Source organism: Bos javanicus, chromosome 25, assembly GCF_032452875.1.
Source record: "Bos javanicus breed banteng chromosome 25, ARS-OSU_banteng_1.0, whole genome shotgun sequence".
In the NCBI taxonomy this organism is placed as follows: domain Eukaryota; kingdom Metazoa; phylum Chordata; class Mammalia; order Artiodactyla; family Bovidae; genus Bos; species Bos javanicus.
Genome location: NC_083892.1, coordinates 38553644 through 38569717, shown reverse-complemented (window position 1 = coordinate 38569717; position 16074 = coordinate 38553644). Strand labels below are relative to the sequence as shown.

The window sequence follows — 16074 nt, the reverse complement described above, 5'->3', positions numbered from 1 at the left end:
TTAGGTGACATTGGCCTGGTGGGCAGCACCTGGCGTCCTGGGGCCCACGGCCCGCCACAGCGCCCCCTGCACATCGCGGTTCCGCAGTGTGTAGATGGCCGGGTAGAGCAGGGGGGTGAGGTTGATGTAGATGAGCGAGACTAGCTTGTCCTCCTCCAGGGAGCGGCTGCGCAGGGGCCGGGCGTACATGGCCGTGGCACAGCCGTAGTGCAGCACGGCCACCGTCAGGTGGGACGCCACGGTGCTGAAGGCCTTGCGGCGGCCTGTGGCCCCACCAACCCCGAGGATGACCGCCAGCACCCGGGTGTAGGAGAGCAGGATGAGGGCCAGCGGCAGCACCAGCAGCAGCAGGCAGGCCGCCAGCAGGGCGCGCTCCTGCAGGTCCCGGTCCCCGCAAGCCAGCACCAAGACCGCCGGGAGGTCACAGAAGACGTGGTTGACCAGGCCCCCGTGGCAGAAGGGCAGCTGGAATATGGCTGTGGTGAGGCCCAAGGCCAGGAGAGAGCCCCCCAGGCCACAGCAGGCCAGGAGGCACCAGCAGAGCCCCATGGTCATGAGCTGGGGGTAGTAGAGGGGGTGACAGATGGCCAGGTAGCGGTCCAGGGCCATGGCTGCCAGCAACAGGCACTCGGAGCCCCCCAGTGCCACAAAGAGGCCCATCTGGGCAGCGCAGGTGGAGAGGCCCACCGCCTGGCCCCCGGGCGGCAGAAGGAAGCCGGCCAGCATGGGTGGGGTCAGCACCAGTGTATAGGCCACCTCCACGGCAGACAGGGCCCCCAGGAAGAAGCACATGGGGGTGTGCAGGGCGGCGTCCACCACGGCCAGGCCCACGATCAGCAGGTTCCCCGTCAGTGTGGCCAGATAGAGCGGCAGGAGGAGGGCAAAGAGCAGCGCCCGGAGCTCTGGGGGCCACCCCGAGAAGCCCAGGATCACGAACTCCCATGGGGCGCTCCAGTTGGACTCAGGCCAGTGGCTCATCGTCAGAACCTGGGCAAGAAGCAGTGGGGCCTTCTCTTCTCCTTGGCTTGTCTCACTGCCTTCCCTGGCCCGTCCATTGCTTCCCCTTCCTGCACCCACCCTAGGGATGCAGCGCTTTCTCCCCAACCCAGTGTTTCCCACCTCATTTCCTGCAGCCCAACGTCCTCCAGGAAGTCAAGACACTTGGAGCCACGATCCACCCTCCCTTCTGGCCTCCTGCGCCCCACTGCATTTCCATGCACCCAGGGGTCTCCTTCACACCTGCCCACTGCCCTCTGGTTCTATCCAGACTTATAAACCCCACACCATCTGTAACCCAGGGCCAGCCTCCTGGGTTCCAGCCTATGGTGATGACAACTCATATGGGGGGGCTGAACCCTGGACCAGAAGACTGAAGAGGCCCCTGTTTCCACCTGCTGACCCTGAGCAGCATTAACATCTCTGGTTCTCAGAGGCCCCACCTTCCTCCCTTACATGAGGTCACAGCTCCTAGATCCCTGCTGAAAAGACTCACGTCCTCCTCTCTGACCTGCCACAGCCTCTGTGTTCTGTTGTCTTTATTTTCCATTCCTTTCTCTTGGCAGGACTCGGGACAAACACCTGGTAGCCCCGGGCCTGTTGTTTCCCTCTGATGCAGTTACAGGATATAAAACAAGCAGGGAAGATGGCCCATCCCCTCTGCACTGTGATGAGCCTTCCTGAGCGACAGCACCCTGTTCTCTGACTTGAGTGAGTCCCCGATCTCTCTCATGACCCACTCCCTTCTCTTAGCGTCAGGCCCTAGGCATTCCACCAGCACTTCCAACCCAACCAGTCCTGAACTCACTGCATTACTTCAGACCCAAACTCCCTCTCCTTCTGTGGATGGAGCTGGTCCAGCTCTGAAACTGGAAACCAGGAAGGCATGGCCGGTGAATTCCCTCTCCTGCTCCTTCAAGTACAACAGGGCATCGTGCCCTGCTGAGCACTACTGACAGCCTCCAGAATCTTTTCTCCCCGGACACCTGTTTTCTCTCCCTTGAATGATCCCAATGGAGCCTGCCTGGCCCTCCTGCTCCTGGCTGCGTCTTTCTAACCACTTTTTTGTACCACCAATGGGAATGACCCTTCGAAAGGATGGATACCAACTCTCCCTTCTTACCTTCAGGTTTAAGTCCACAAAGTCCTCAGCAGTGTGCCATCCAGCTTCACGTCTTGCTCATTCAGGATGCCCTGGAGTCCTGGCATCATCTTCCTAAAAAAGATGGGAGGTTCCATTCTTCCTTCAAGGAGGAACTCACAAGTCACGTCCCACGTGGGTGAAGACTCCTGGCCCCCAGGCAGGCTTGGTGTCATCCTCTCATTCCACGGCTGTTATGGCAACACCACTCAATTCAGCCTCCTGGAACCAAAGATTCGAGTTGTCCTTGTTGCTGGGCCGAACAATTGTTAAGTGATGGAGTTAGTTACTCAAGCCTCATTTCTCCCACACATTTGCTTCCGTGTCCCTACCACGTCCCTAACCTGGGTTTCTGACAGAGAGAGTCAGAGTCTCCACCCTTTTCACAACACCCATTTGCCCCAACTTCTGTGGCCTCCTCTCTGCAAACGCTCCTGGCCATTTGAAATCCACGTTGTGGTTCATCTCAGGTGGGGTCCATGCAGTCAATCATCTTCAAGGTCAATGTTGTCATTGTTGTTCAGTTGCTAAGTCGTGTCCAACTCTTTGTGACCCTGTGGACTGCAGCACGCCAGGATTCCCTGTCCTGCACTGTCTCCTGGAGTTTGTTCAGTTTCACGTCTGTTGATGAATTTGGTCCACTGATGAGTTGGTGATGCTATCTGACCATCTTATCCTCTGCCACCCTCTTGTCCTTTTGCCTTCAATCTTTCCCAGCATCAGGATCTTTCCCAATGAGTCATCTCTTCATCAGGGCAATGCCCCCCATGCCCCCCAAAAACCTACTAGAATCATTGTTCATCTCCCCACCCCGGTACCAAAGGTCAAGTCAGAAAAACAACCATTAATGCATAAAACAAACAAAAATGCATATATGTGAGATCTAGAAAATTGGTACAGATGAACCTGTTTGCAAGAAATAGAGACACAGATGTAGAGAACACACGTATGGATGCTAAGAGGGTAAGGGAGGTGGGCTGACCTGAGAGATTTGGATTGACAAATATACACTAATATGTGTAAAACAAAAAGCTAATGAGAACCTGCTGTATAGCACAGGGAATTCTACGCAGTGCTCTGTGGTGATCTAAATGAGAAGGAAATCCAACAAAGTATGGATATATGTATATGTATAACTGGTTCATTTTGCTGTGCAGCAGAAACTAACACAACATGTTAAAGCAACTGTAACTCATTTTTTTTACAAAAAGGGTCAGTTCTGCCATCTGAAATAGCTCAGCTGGAATTCCATCACCTCCATTAGCTTTGTTCGTAGTGATGCTTCCTAAGGCCCCCTTGACTTCACCTTCCAGGATGTCTGGCTCTAGGTGAGTGATCACACCATTGCGGTTATCTGGGTCATGCAGATCTTTTTTTGTACAGTTCTTCTGTGTATTCTTGCCACCTCTTCTTATATCTTCTGCTTCTGTTAGGTCCATACCATTTCTGTCCTTTATTGTGCCCATCTTTGCATGAAATGTTCCCTTGGTATCTCTAATTTTCTTGAAGAGGTCTCTAGTCTTCCCACTCTTGTTTTCCTCTATTTCTTTGCATTGATCACTGAGAAAGGCTTTCTTATTTCTCCTTGATATTCTTTGGAACTCTGCATTCAAATGGGTATATCTTTCCTTTTCTCCTTTGCCTTTCACTTCTCTTCTTTTCTCAGCTATTTGTAAGGCCTCCTCATTTTGCCTTTTTTGTATTTCTTTTTCCTGGGGATGGTCTTGATCCATGCCTCCTGTATAATGTCATGAATCTCCAGGCACTCTGTCTATCAGATCTAATCCCTTGAATCTATTTCTTACTTCTACTGTATAATCATAAGGGATTTGATTTAGGTCATACCTGAATGGTCTAGTGGTTTTCCCTACTTTCTTCAATTTGTCTGAATCTGGCAATAAGGAGTTCATGATCTGAGTCACAGTCAGCTCCTGGTCTTGTTTTTGCTGACTTTATAGAGTCTTTCCATCTTCAGCTGTGAAGAATATAATCAATCTGATTTAGGTATTAACCGTCTGGTGATGTCCATGTGTAGAGTCTCCTCTTGTGTTGTTGAAAGAGGGTGTTTGCTATGACCAGTGCATCCTCTGGGCAAAACTCTCGAGGAAACAATGAGAACGATGAGACACTTTATTTTGGGGGGCTCCAAAATCACTGCAGATGGTGACTGCAGCCATGAAATTAAAAGACGCTTGCTCCTTGGAAGAAAAGCTATGACCAATCTAGACAGCATATTAAAAAGCAAAGGTCCATCTAGTCAAAGCTATGGTTTTTCCAGTAGTCAAGTATGGATATGAAAGTTGGACTATAAAGGAAGCTGAGTGCCGAAGAATTGATGCTTTTGAACTGTGGTGTTGGAGAAGACTCTTGAGAGTCCCTTGGACTGCAAGGAGATCCAACCAGTCCATCCTAAAGGAAATCAGTCCTGAATTTTCATTGGAAGGACAGATGCTGAAGCTGAAATCCAATACTTTGGCCACCTGATGCAAGGACTAACTCATTTGAAAAGACCCTGATGCTTAGAAAGATTGAAAGCAGGAGGAGAAGGGGACGACAGAGGATGAGATGGTTGGATGGCATCACCGACTCAATGGACATGGGTTTGAGTAAGCTCTGAGAGTTGGTTATGGGCAGGGAAGCCTGGTATGCTGCAGTCATGGGGTTGCAAAGAGTCGGACACGACTGAATGACTGAACTGAACTCAACTGTCCTGCCATCTCAACAAGAGACACACTCTTCCTCCCCTCTTCTCTCTCCATACACTCCCAATTCTTAAAATGTCACCTCTTTGAAGGCCAATTCAAGCTCACCTTTCCCAAGGAGCCCTACCTGGCTGGGTCCAATCACTGCTCCAAGGCAATGAAGTACATTAACAGCACAGCAGACATCCGTTGACACATATCAAACCACCCAGTCAGGCTGATCCTGATGTGGACACTCCAGCATCCCTGAGCTGTCTCTTCATATCTAACCAGTGTTTCCTCTCCTCCTGCCTGAGGTCACTTTATAGAATCCAGACCAACAGCCAGCACGCTGTGAACCATGAAATCCATGGCCATCCACTAAGCTGGTCACAACACGTCCTTGTCTGTTTCCTCACCCCTAACATAACAGAGTTGGACCAGATGGTCTTGAAAGTTCCTTCCTGTTCTGATACTATATGGTTCTATCAAAAGATGAGTTTGTGCTTATGCTTTTACTCCCAAGCAGAGCCATATTTTGAAAGATATTTTGATGTTTTAGGAATCCATAAAGAAGTTGTAAGAGGTCAGTCTAATTTAGGATCAGTAAAGGAAACATAATAATGTCCCTTTATGGATCTTAGAGGGGCCTGAGGCCAGTGTACTCATCAATATAGCTTTACTTAGCTACACCCGTGTGTTTGTGTGTCCATTTGCACACTTGTGTGCCATGCCTTTTTGGACGTGTTCTGCCTCATCATTCAATTTTGGGGGGCGGTGCTCAGATAACAGGGGTGTGGGGGGGAGAGGAGGGAGATCTGCCTTCTAGTCCTCTCTGTGATGCTGCCCAAGTCACGTCTTTTCTCTGTGGCCCGAGTACCCCCAGGTATCAGGGTCTAGTTCCTTTGTCCTCCTGAAGCCAGGATGGTGTGAGGACACACACCAGGCTTCTCGTCTCGCCGGTGGAGAGAGCCCAGAGACAGTTTTGAGCCTCTGGGAGCCCCAGCAGCCTTCCCCAACCCCAGAGAATGGTTTTCATGATGGATGTCAAGTGTCTGGCACAGCAGCCTCTGCCATAGCAGGTGGCATTGGAAAAAATACCAGAACATCAAGACAAGCTTCGTCCTGTTATTTGCTTCCTGCTGCCTGCGTATCTGGCACGTTCAGCCCTGCTGAAGCGCTCTGGACGGGGAGTTACCTGGACAGGTGGGGTAAGCCGTGGAGAGAGGAGAGGCCGCGTGTGGACCGGGGCGGCAGCGCGTGCCGTGGGTCGGTCAGCATTGCCTCTGCCATCTGCTCTGGTTCTGATTCTGAGGCGGGAAATGCTGGCAAGCTGGGGCCCGGGCCTCTCTTCCCCACCCCCTGGCTCCAGCTCTTCCTCCACCATCTCCTGGGAAGTTGTCCAGAGACCCTGACCCTACCTGACTCTTCACTGGCATTGCCCCCTCCCCCCGACACCATTCCCTGCAAACACAGATGGGCGTGAGGGACAGCACTGAAGTCACCACTGCGGGGGCAATGTTACTGCTATTTGTTGAGTCCTCGTGAGGGGCAGGCTGTATCCTCAGTGCTCAGTGTACACCGTTTAATATTCATGAGACCACCATGGAGCCATAATCATCATCATTACTGCTTATATACAAGGGAGGAGGCCGAGACTCACAGACACTGAGCTGCTGAAGGGGGTCACACAGTGTCCTCTGGAATCAGGATCTGTCCCCCGGGGCTGGCTGGTTGCAGTCTGTGCTCTTCAATGGGGGCACCTACTCTTCTCTGGGGCTCTCACCTGTCCCCCATCCCGCCCAACGAGGGGAAATAGAAAGGCACGGAAGGAGGAAGAAAACAGCAGACCCAGAGGCTAAGAGGCAGCCGCAGAGTGAGACGCAAGACCAGAAATGGGCAGGGCTGCACCTGCTGAGGGGTCACAGACGGGTGAGCGGTGAAAATGTGTCGCTCGGCCATGTCCCCAGCTCAGGGTGTTCACCAGGCTCCGGGCTTACAGAGAGAGAGGGAGCAGAGAGAAAGAGAAGGGGAGAGTCAGAGAGAGACAGAAAGGAGAGAAAAAGAAGGAGTGATGGGAGGAGACACACAGAGACAGACAGAGGAAGGGAGAGATGCTAAGAGAGATGGAGCAGAGAAAAAGAGAGGGAGAGGTGGAGAAACAGAGACAAAGAAGAAAGAATGGGAAGAGACAGAGAGAGGGGAGAAAAAGAGAGATGCAGAGACAGACACAGAGGGAGGCAGAGTCAGAGACAGGGAGAGACAGAGAACCTCCTACATCCCCAGCTTTCTGGACCTCAGATTCACCTCCTCACCACCCCATCAGGGTTTTCTCTCCACTGCAAGCATGGATTTCAGGTGAATTCTAGCACGAGCTTGGCACTCGGTCCCCACCACCTGCACCCGTGAGGTGCCCTCTTCCCTGGCATCCCAGGAGAAGAGACCAGAATGTGGAGACTGATCTAGAGGGGAAGCCCAGACCCCAAATTCCAGCTGCATTCAATCCTTAGCTCCTTGGCTGGCTGGGTGTATGGCCCACCCTCTGATCCTTAGCCATGATCTTAGCCATGACTCCTGACAGAGGGAGCGATCTAGTTGGGATCGTGCAGAAAGTGGCTCAAATTCTGGGTGGAAGAAGCACAACTTCCAACCATCACAACGTGGACCCAGCACAACTTTCTGGCCTCCTCTCCACCATCCTTTGTCCCTGCCCCTTATTCACAAGCTCCCCCCCAGCCACCTTCACGTGCCCCAGCCACTCCGACCTCCCTGACCTCATGCATCCTTCTCCGTGTCAGAATATCCTTTCCCCACCTGGAAATCTACTCATTCAAGGCCAGGATCAAACAGCAGTTCCTCTGCAAATAAAAATGATGGGGTAGCAGCAGAGACTGTAGAGGGGTTTTGTAGGAAGTGAGGCACCTACAGCTTCCACCTCCTCATTTTCCCTCTTTGCTCGTCATCATCCAACTTCTGTTCCCAGGGACTCTCAGCAAGAAAAGGGACGCTTAATAGATCTCCTAGGGCCCACTTAAGGATCTGGCTGGATCCAAAGCCCCAGGGCCTCATTAGTGATCTTCTCTGCCTGCTGGGGCACCTAAGGAGCCTGATGGTCTCAGAAGGCTGGAGAGGGAATTGGGACCTGGGACTGGGGTAGTCCTGAGACAGGCTGAAACTGTTGGGCCAAGGGGACAGGAAGCCACCACCCTGATGCGATCAAGAGACTGTCTGCTGCAAGAACTGGGGGTAGACTTGAACCCGGCGGGATGAACAGCCCAAAGCAGCTTGGCAGACGGCTCCCTGGAGAGAAGAGAGGGAGGTTCCTGCTCCCTCCATGTTTCCCCAAAGTTTGAACCAAGGGGCGGCCAGGAGACTGAAGATCTCAGGATGGGCTGACTGGTGTAACTGGTGGGGGTAGACATTTTCATCCTTATCCACATCCTCAGCATCACCACCACCATCCCATGTTCAGCAACAGAAGCTCTGGACAGCAAAATCCAGCTACACAGACTTCTTGTGTTCTTCTGCCCACTTACACAGAAAATCATAGCATTGCAGAATACATGGTCTTCTATCCTGCTGTTCCCAATTAACACTGAGTTACATACACTTCCCATGTTGCTACCTATTTTTGTAACTAAGGGTTAATTTTACTTCTTTTTAAAAATACAAAATACTTGGCTCAAATTTCAAAGGGTATACAATGTTGGGAAGCGTAGTGCAAAATAGCCGTAAAAGGAGAAAGTCCTTGGGAAAATGGTGAAGGGCCAGAAGTACGCGGCTTTGCACTACGGACAGAAAGACATCTCCTGCCTTTGGTTATGCTCGTCGCCAAGAGTTAATAATAATTAGGGATGTTACTTGTGAGAGCAGGTTGTGGGAGAAGCCCATGAGTCATTTAGAGCGCACTGTCCTTGAAATGGTTCTACTGATTATGTGTTAACTCCGTATGCGCTCTGCTGGCCGCATACTTTGAGCTCTTTGTTCCTGCTTCTATAAAAAAGCTTGACTGCAGAAATCAACTTGTCAGTCCTTGCAAGAGACTGTCCAAGTGTCCTTCATTCAAGTTCGTCGCTTCCAAGTCCCGGGGAGAAAAACCCCAACAAGGGGTGCCCGAACAGGGACATGAGAGAAAGGCTGAACAAAGCGACCAGCCCCTGCAGAAAGAGGTAAGCAGGATGGGACAACATAGCAGTAAAATTCCTTTCATTTCTATAATGCATCATTTTTTGAAACAAAACGGTGTTAATGTTTCAAGAGATCAGTTGAATGACTGCTATCATATACTAGTGGAACATAAACCATGGTTCCCGGAGGAGGGGACGCTTGATCTTGATGTATGGAAAAGGGTTAAAAATAATATTTTGTGAGCATATCGGCAAGGGTTACATGGTCACTCATACAGGCTATCATAGAACAAATTGAAGGGCATAACATTGATTTGGAAGTAAAAACTATTCGATCTTTACATGAATATGAGCTTAAGGAAGAAGATATGCAAGGTGCTTTGAAATATAAGAATGTTATGCTCAATCAGACACAATCCTTAGAAAAACAACTTAGAGACATATATATACAGGATATGTCAAAACTGAAGCCACTTGGAATGGAGGTCATTTCATTCAACGGACAGCCCAAATCGAAGGTTTTTCCTTCTGCTCCGCCTGTAACAGCAATTGCTAACTTTGCTCATACTAATCATTTCACTCCTCCTCGGGAGATGCCTGCTTGAACTTTCGCTTTCCCAACGTAATTTAATCAACCTGCCCAAGACCAAAATACTTGGGCTAATCTAGATTTTGGCATGTTGTCTAGCTTTAAGAAAGCATGTACCTACTTGTACGGTACATGGTAGGTACATACGGAAAGTATGGACCTACTTCTCCTTACTGTATAGAATTTCTCAGAGGATGGGCTGACTGTTGGATGCCATATGATTTTTTTCAAGTAGCAAAGATGGTTTTAAATCCTCACCAATTACTGCAATGGCCAATGTGGGTTAATGATGAGGCCTGACAGCTGATGATTGACAAGCAATCTCATGGTAACCCTGCCAATTTAACCTATGATATACTCACTGGAACAAGAGCCATGGCGGATATGATTGCGCAACTAGCTAATATTACCCCTTAGATGTTACATTTCATTAAAGAAACTGCCTGCAGGGCATAAGCAAAGGTTGATAGCACTAACTCTGATGGTTCATTTGTTAAGATTATTCAAGGACATGAAGAGGAATATTCTCAATTTATAGGAAAATTAAAGGATGCAATTGAGAAATCTATTAAGGATGTGACTTTACAAAATATTATTTTAAAACAACTTGCTTTTGAAAATGCTAATGAGGAATGTCGATCCGTGCTCAGACCTATTCGAGAGACTGGCTCTCTTATGGAATATTTGAAAGCATGTAGGGACATCGGGTCTATGTCCCATAGAGCAAAATTGGCAGCATTGGAAACCTTTAATGTACAAAAGGCTGCTAATACCAAATGTTTTAACTGCGGGAAGCCCGGCCATATGAAAAAACAATGTCGCCTGCCAACACAGGCCGGAAAAAATAATACTACTTCTAATAGGAAGAGACCCCCAGGAGTATGTCCAAGATGTAAAAGGAGGTTTCATTGGCTGAATGAATGTCATTCTAAATTTGATAAGGATAGAAACACTTTGAACCCCGGTGCACAGCAAAAACAACAGGGAAACTGATAAAGGGGCCATCCTCTAGCCCCACTACAAAAGGAGGACCTAGCGTTATGACGCTACAAGCAGCTACATCTAAGAGTGCTTGCATTGATATACCTAGTCCTTATGATATGGAACTAATAGAATTATACAACCCCCACAAAGTTCCCACTGGATATTATGGCCCGATTCCACCCGGGACAGTGGGACTGATTTTGGGACGTAGTAGCTGCACAATGAGAGGTTTAATGGTTTTGACCGGTGTTGTGGACGAAGATTATGAAGAGGAAATACATGTTATGGTAAATGTTGTGAAAACAGGAAATGCATACTTACAAAAAGGGGAACGTTTTGCACAATTATTACTTTTGCCATATGTTAAACCAATGAAGGCATCTGATAAAATTCGGCAGGGAGGCTTTGGCAGTACCAACCTTACTGCTGCACTATCCACCTTATTAAAGGAACATCAGAAACCCATGCTTACTTTACGCATACAGGGAAAGAATTTCACAGGCATGTTAGATACTGGAGCTGACATTTCAATCATTAGAGCTGCAGAGTGGCCCCTCGATTGGGGTAAGGTTATGGCTCCTTCTAGACTATTAGGAATGGATAAAACTGATGCCACACAAACTTTCATCAGTGCATCCTATTTACAAGTGTATGGCCCTGATCAAATTGTAGCTTATCTTAAACCATATATTACTAATATCCCAATCAATTTATGGGGACAGGATTTTCTTGAACAAACAAAAGCCACAATTTCTTTAAATGAACCTTTTTAATGGGGGCCATTGAGTTAATAACGCTGCGCCTCAATTGGGAATCTGATACTCCAGTATGGACACCTCAATGGCCCCTAACTAAAGAAAAACTGGCAGCTCTTATGCAATTAGTTAATGAACAATTACAAAAGGCTCATATAGAACCTTCATTTTCCCCATGGAATTCCCCTATTTTTGTAATAAAAAAGAAATCAGGAAAATGACGAATGTTAATAGATTTAAGAAATGTTAATAGTACCATGTCACCTATGGGACCCTTACAACCCGGATTGCCCTCCCCTTCTATGGTACCAAAAGGATGGTCTGTAGTTATTATTGACTTACAAGACTGCTTTTTTACTATACCTTTTCACCCTAAAGATAGAAAACATTTTGCCTTTTCAGTTCCTTCTATAAATCACATCCTCCTGTTAAAAGATTCCAATGGAAGGTGCTACCTCAGGAAATGATGAACTCCCCTACCATTTGCCAATATCTCATATCTGTTTTATTACAACCCATTAGAGACAAATATCCTACTGCGTTTATAATTCATTATATGGATGATATACTTCTTTCTATGGAATCTGAATTCTGTTTGCAACAGTTATATAATGAAGTTACTACTACTTTTCAAAATCATGGCCTGCTTGTAGCACCAGATAAAATTCACTGGAAAGCACCCTTTAATTATTTAGGACATGTTATGGAAGAATCTAAAATCCAACCTCAAAAAACTCAAATTTCTGTGCAATCTCTACGCACGCTGAATGATTTTCAAAAATTACTAGGAGATATTAATTGGCTACGGCCATCTGTTGGCATCCCCACCTATGCCTTACAAAATCTATTTAAAATTTTAGAGGGATCCCCTGACCCTAATAGCCCTAGGCAGCTAACAAAAGAGGCCAAAGAAGAACTGGCCTTAATGGAGAAATGCATTCAACAATCTTTTTCAACTCGGCTAGATTATGATCAACCAGTTTCTTCATATATATTCCCTACTGGACATTTGCCCACTGCAATTATAGCTCAGCGTAGCCCAATAGAATGGGTATATTTACACACTTAACAGTCTAAAAAAATTGTATCCTATATTGAGAAAATAGGGCACTTAATTGTGTCAGGAAGAAGCCGTGTACAAACTTTGACTGGATTTGATCCATATGCAATACACGTTCCCTTGACAAAAAAGGAATTGCAAAATGCCTTACAGTATAACCTGACCATGCAAATGGCATTAAGTGATTTTCAGAATGTTATCTCATTTCATCTGCTGAAAGGAAAATGGTGGGACTTTCTACAATGTACTAAATTCATTGTAACTAATATCATTGCATCCCAGCCTATTTCCAATGCACCCACCTATTTCATTGATGGCAACAAGAAAGGCATAGCAGGGATTGTCGGCCCTGATATCAAAGAGAAATTACCCTCTACCTATTCTTCAGTACAAAGAGTTGAGTTGTATGCTTTATATGCTCTTTTGTCGCTTCAACCATTATCCTTCAACATATATACTGATTCCAAATACCTTGCTTCCCTTTTTCCTGATTTTGTTACGCCTTTTCATACAACCTAGATGAAGAATTATATACTCTCTTTTCACAGACTCAAGCTTTAATTCGCTCACGTACGGAACCTTTCCTTATTGCACATATACGTGCTCATTCAGGTTTACCTGGCCCTCTGGTCGCAAGGAATGATGCTGTTGACAGGCTCATAGCTCCCATTTTTACATCTACCAGTGACGAACATGCTAATCTTCATACCAATGCTAACAGATTGCACTCTAAATACCATATTCCTCTCACGGAAGTGTGGCATATTATTAAAACCTGTGATGTCTGCGCCCCTCTGCACCTGCGTACTACGATTTCAGGAGTTAATCCCCGAGGGCAACAGCCTAACTCCCTTTGGCAATCTGATTTCACTCACTGTTCCTTAGGAAAGTTTTCTTTGCTTTTTGTCTCAGTTGATACATTTTCAGGCTTTATCTGGGCAGTACCTGTCTCTTCAGAATCCAGCAAACACGCCATTTCTGCACTCTTACTCACCTTCCCTGTTATGGGGATTCCTTCTGTCTTGAAAACAGACAATGGACCTGCATTCACCTCGCATTTGTTTCATTCATTTTTATCAGAATGGAACATAACACACATTACAGGAATACCCTATAATCCTCAGGGTCAAGCCATTATTGAAAGAGCCCACCGCACCTAAAACTCATTTATTAAAACAGAAAGGGGGAATATGGAAGAGGAGATACACTTCTTACCCCATGAACCCTCAATTACGATCATCTTTAACTTTTTATTCCCTGAATTTTTTAAACTTAACAAAAAATAATTCTGACACTCGTGCAGATAGACATTTTGCAGAAGACAAAAACAGCAAATTAAAAATCAACACACCAATATGGTATAAGCAACTTAATCAGTGGCTGCCAGGAATCTTACGACTCCTAGGCAAGGGTTATGGTCTTGTCATTGCAGATGGAGAGGAAATCTGGGTTCCCCTTCACCATGTCCACTTCTGAGAAGGACCCCAAGACCGGACTCCCTCGGGAAGTGACAAAGTTGACGCAAAGGGTCTTGTCAATGACCCTGTTGGAGCCAATGAGGAAACGCCATCGTCTGAATCCTTACCCGACATGAGCTCAAGTGAAAACATGACTCGTCAGGCTGAGCAGACACTGAAGAGTACTGGAACTCCTATGACTCCAGATAAGCTGTTTCTGGCAATGTAAACTGTTCTGAAGAGCAGGAGGAACATCACAATTGCTCCTGGTTTAATAGATCAAGCATTGGAGGCTTTCATAAATCTAAGACAAGTTTCTGGACTGATAAGGACATATTGCTGAATTGGTATAAAGGGGGCTTATCACCCCCACGACCCAGGATTGTCATCCCCATTGTGGGGCCAGAGCAATGGCACATTTGGAAAACTCCAGCAGCCTTAGAGCACTTCGCTAGTGTTTATGAGACTATGGGTGTGTTTTGTCCTTCTAATTATACCTTCCTATATAATAGTACTGGCTATATTCAATCATGTGTTCACCTTCCGTACTTGTTTATTGTAGGGCATTTTGATATTGACTTATCAGCCAAGATTGTCAATTGTACTGCATGTGCATTGTATACCTGCCTTAATCACATCATTTCATATCACAATGCTAGCATTGCACTAGTTAAACAAAGATCTGAGTTATGGCTTCCCGTAAACTTAATTGAGCCTTGGACTGATTCTGTATTTCCTTCTGTATTGTTGAAAACTAGGCTTAGGTGATCTAAGCGCATCATTGGGTGGATTATTGCAGGCATCTTAAGCCTTATCTCCATTGTGACTGTAGGAACTTTGTCTGGTACGGCTTTACATAATTCTATACAAAATCGTGATTTTATTACTGCTTGGCACAAAGACTCTCATGATCTGTGGACTCGACAAGCTCAAATAGATCAGCAGTTACAAACACGAATTAATGAGTTACAAACTGTGGTTATCTACTTAGGAGATCAAATGCAGCAACTGACTTTCCGAACACGTATACGCTATCACTGGAATTTTACTTCTTTTTGTCTGACTAACATGCCCTATAATAGCACTGAATATCCTTGCAGTAAGGTTAAGGCGCATTTGCAGGATCTCGCAAGTAACTCAAGTTTAGACATCAATTTGTTGAAACAACAAGTTGCTAATTTTCAAGTTAGGGTACCTAGAGAATTGTATAGCACTCAATTCTACAATACTTTAACCAAAACCCTATCGTCTCTAGACCCTAGAGCTTGGCTTTCAGGAAGCAATATTTTCATATATGTATTATCACCCTGCTCTTTTTGTCCTTGATTATAGGATACAGAAGTCTCTAATCAAGACTCCGTGCCTCCCACAATGGAGTCCAACTAGCCGCCGCAGTGCTTAATTTAAAAACAAAAGGAGGATATGTTGGGAAGCGTAGTGCAAAATAGCCGTAAAAGGAGAAAGTCCTTGGGAAAATGGCGAAGGGCCAGAAGTACGCGGCTTTGCACTACGGACAGAAAGACATCTCCTGCCTTTGGTTATGCTCGTCGCCAAGAGTTAATAATAATTAGGGATGTTACTTGTGAGAGCAGGTTGTGGGAGAAGCCCATGAGTCATTTAGAGCGCACTGTCCTTGAAATGGTTCTACTGATTATGTGTTAACTCCGTATGCGCTCTGCTGGCCGCATACTTTGAGCTCTTTGTTCCTGCTTCTATAAAAAAGCTTGACTGCAGAAATCAACTTGTCAGTCCTTGCAAGAGACTGTCCAAGTGTCCTTCATTCAGGTTCATTGCTTCCAAGTCCCAGGGAGAAAAACCCCAACATACAAGAATACAGTCTGCCCCCTGCAAGAACCCTGACTCCAAACTCACCCAATGGCAATGGATTTTTATCAGATTCCTATTTCTCCTCATAGAGATCTAGGTACATACACATACATGTGTGTTATTTACTCTTTAAGATTTTTCTGACCATTTAAAAAATCTCTATTAAATTTATTACATTACTGCTTCTGTTTTATGTTTTGGTTTTTGGCCACGAGGCATGGGGGATCTTAGCTCCCAGATCAGGGACTGAACTTGCATTGGAAGGCAAAATCTTTAACCACTGGCCCGCTAGGGGAAGTCCCTGATTTACTCTTTCTGATTGACAAAACACGAGCGCTGTCCCCAAACTATTATGTATTTGTCTTCTTTTGTTTAGCAATTATCTTGGAAATCATCCTGTATTGGTAAAATTTTAGTTTATTAAATAAACACTGTTGCTATTGCACAGCAACAAAGA

At 46.3% G+C, this 16074-nt stretch overlaps 1 protein-coding gene and 1 long non-coding RNA gene across 2 annotated transcripts; one reads left to right on the top strand and one right to left on the bottom strand.

Annotated features, from left to right (window-relative positions):
- Nucleotides 1-978, bottom strand: LOC133238312 (olfactory receptor 10AC1-like). The gene has a single exon (XM_061401241.1). The coding sequence runs from the start codon at nt 976-978 to the stop codon at nt 1-3; it is 978 nt and encodes a 325-aa protein (XP_061257225.1).
- A 7549-nt stretch (nt 979-8527) lies between these two features.
- LOC133238777 (uncharacterized) lies at nt 8528-15796 on the top strand. The gene is made up of 2 exons (XR_009733625.1): nt 8528-8987; nt 13766-15796. It is a non-coding gene; the product is annotated as an uncharacterized LOC133238777 (long non-coding RNA).
- The last annotated feature ends 278 nt before the right edge of the window (nt 15797-16074 follow it).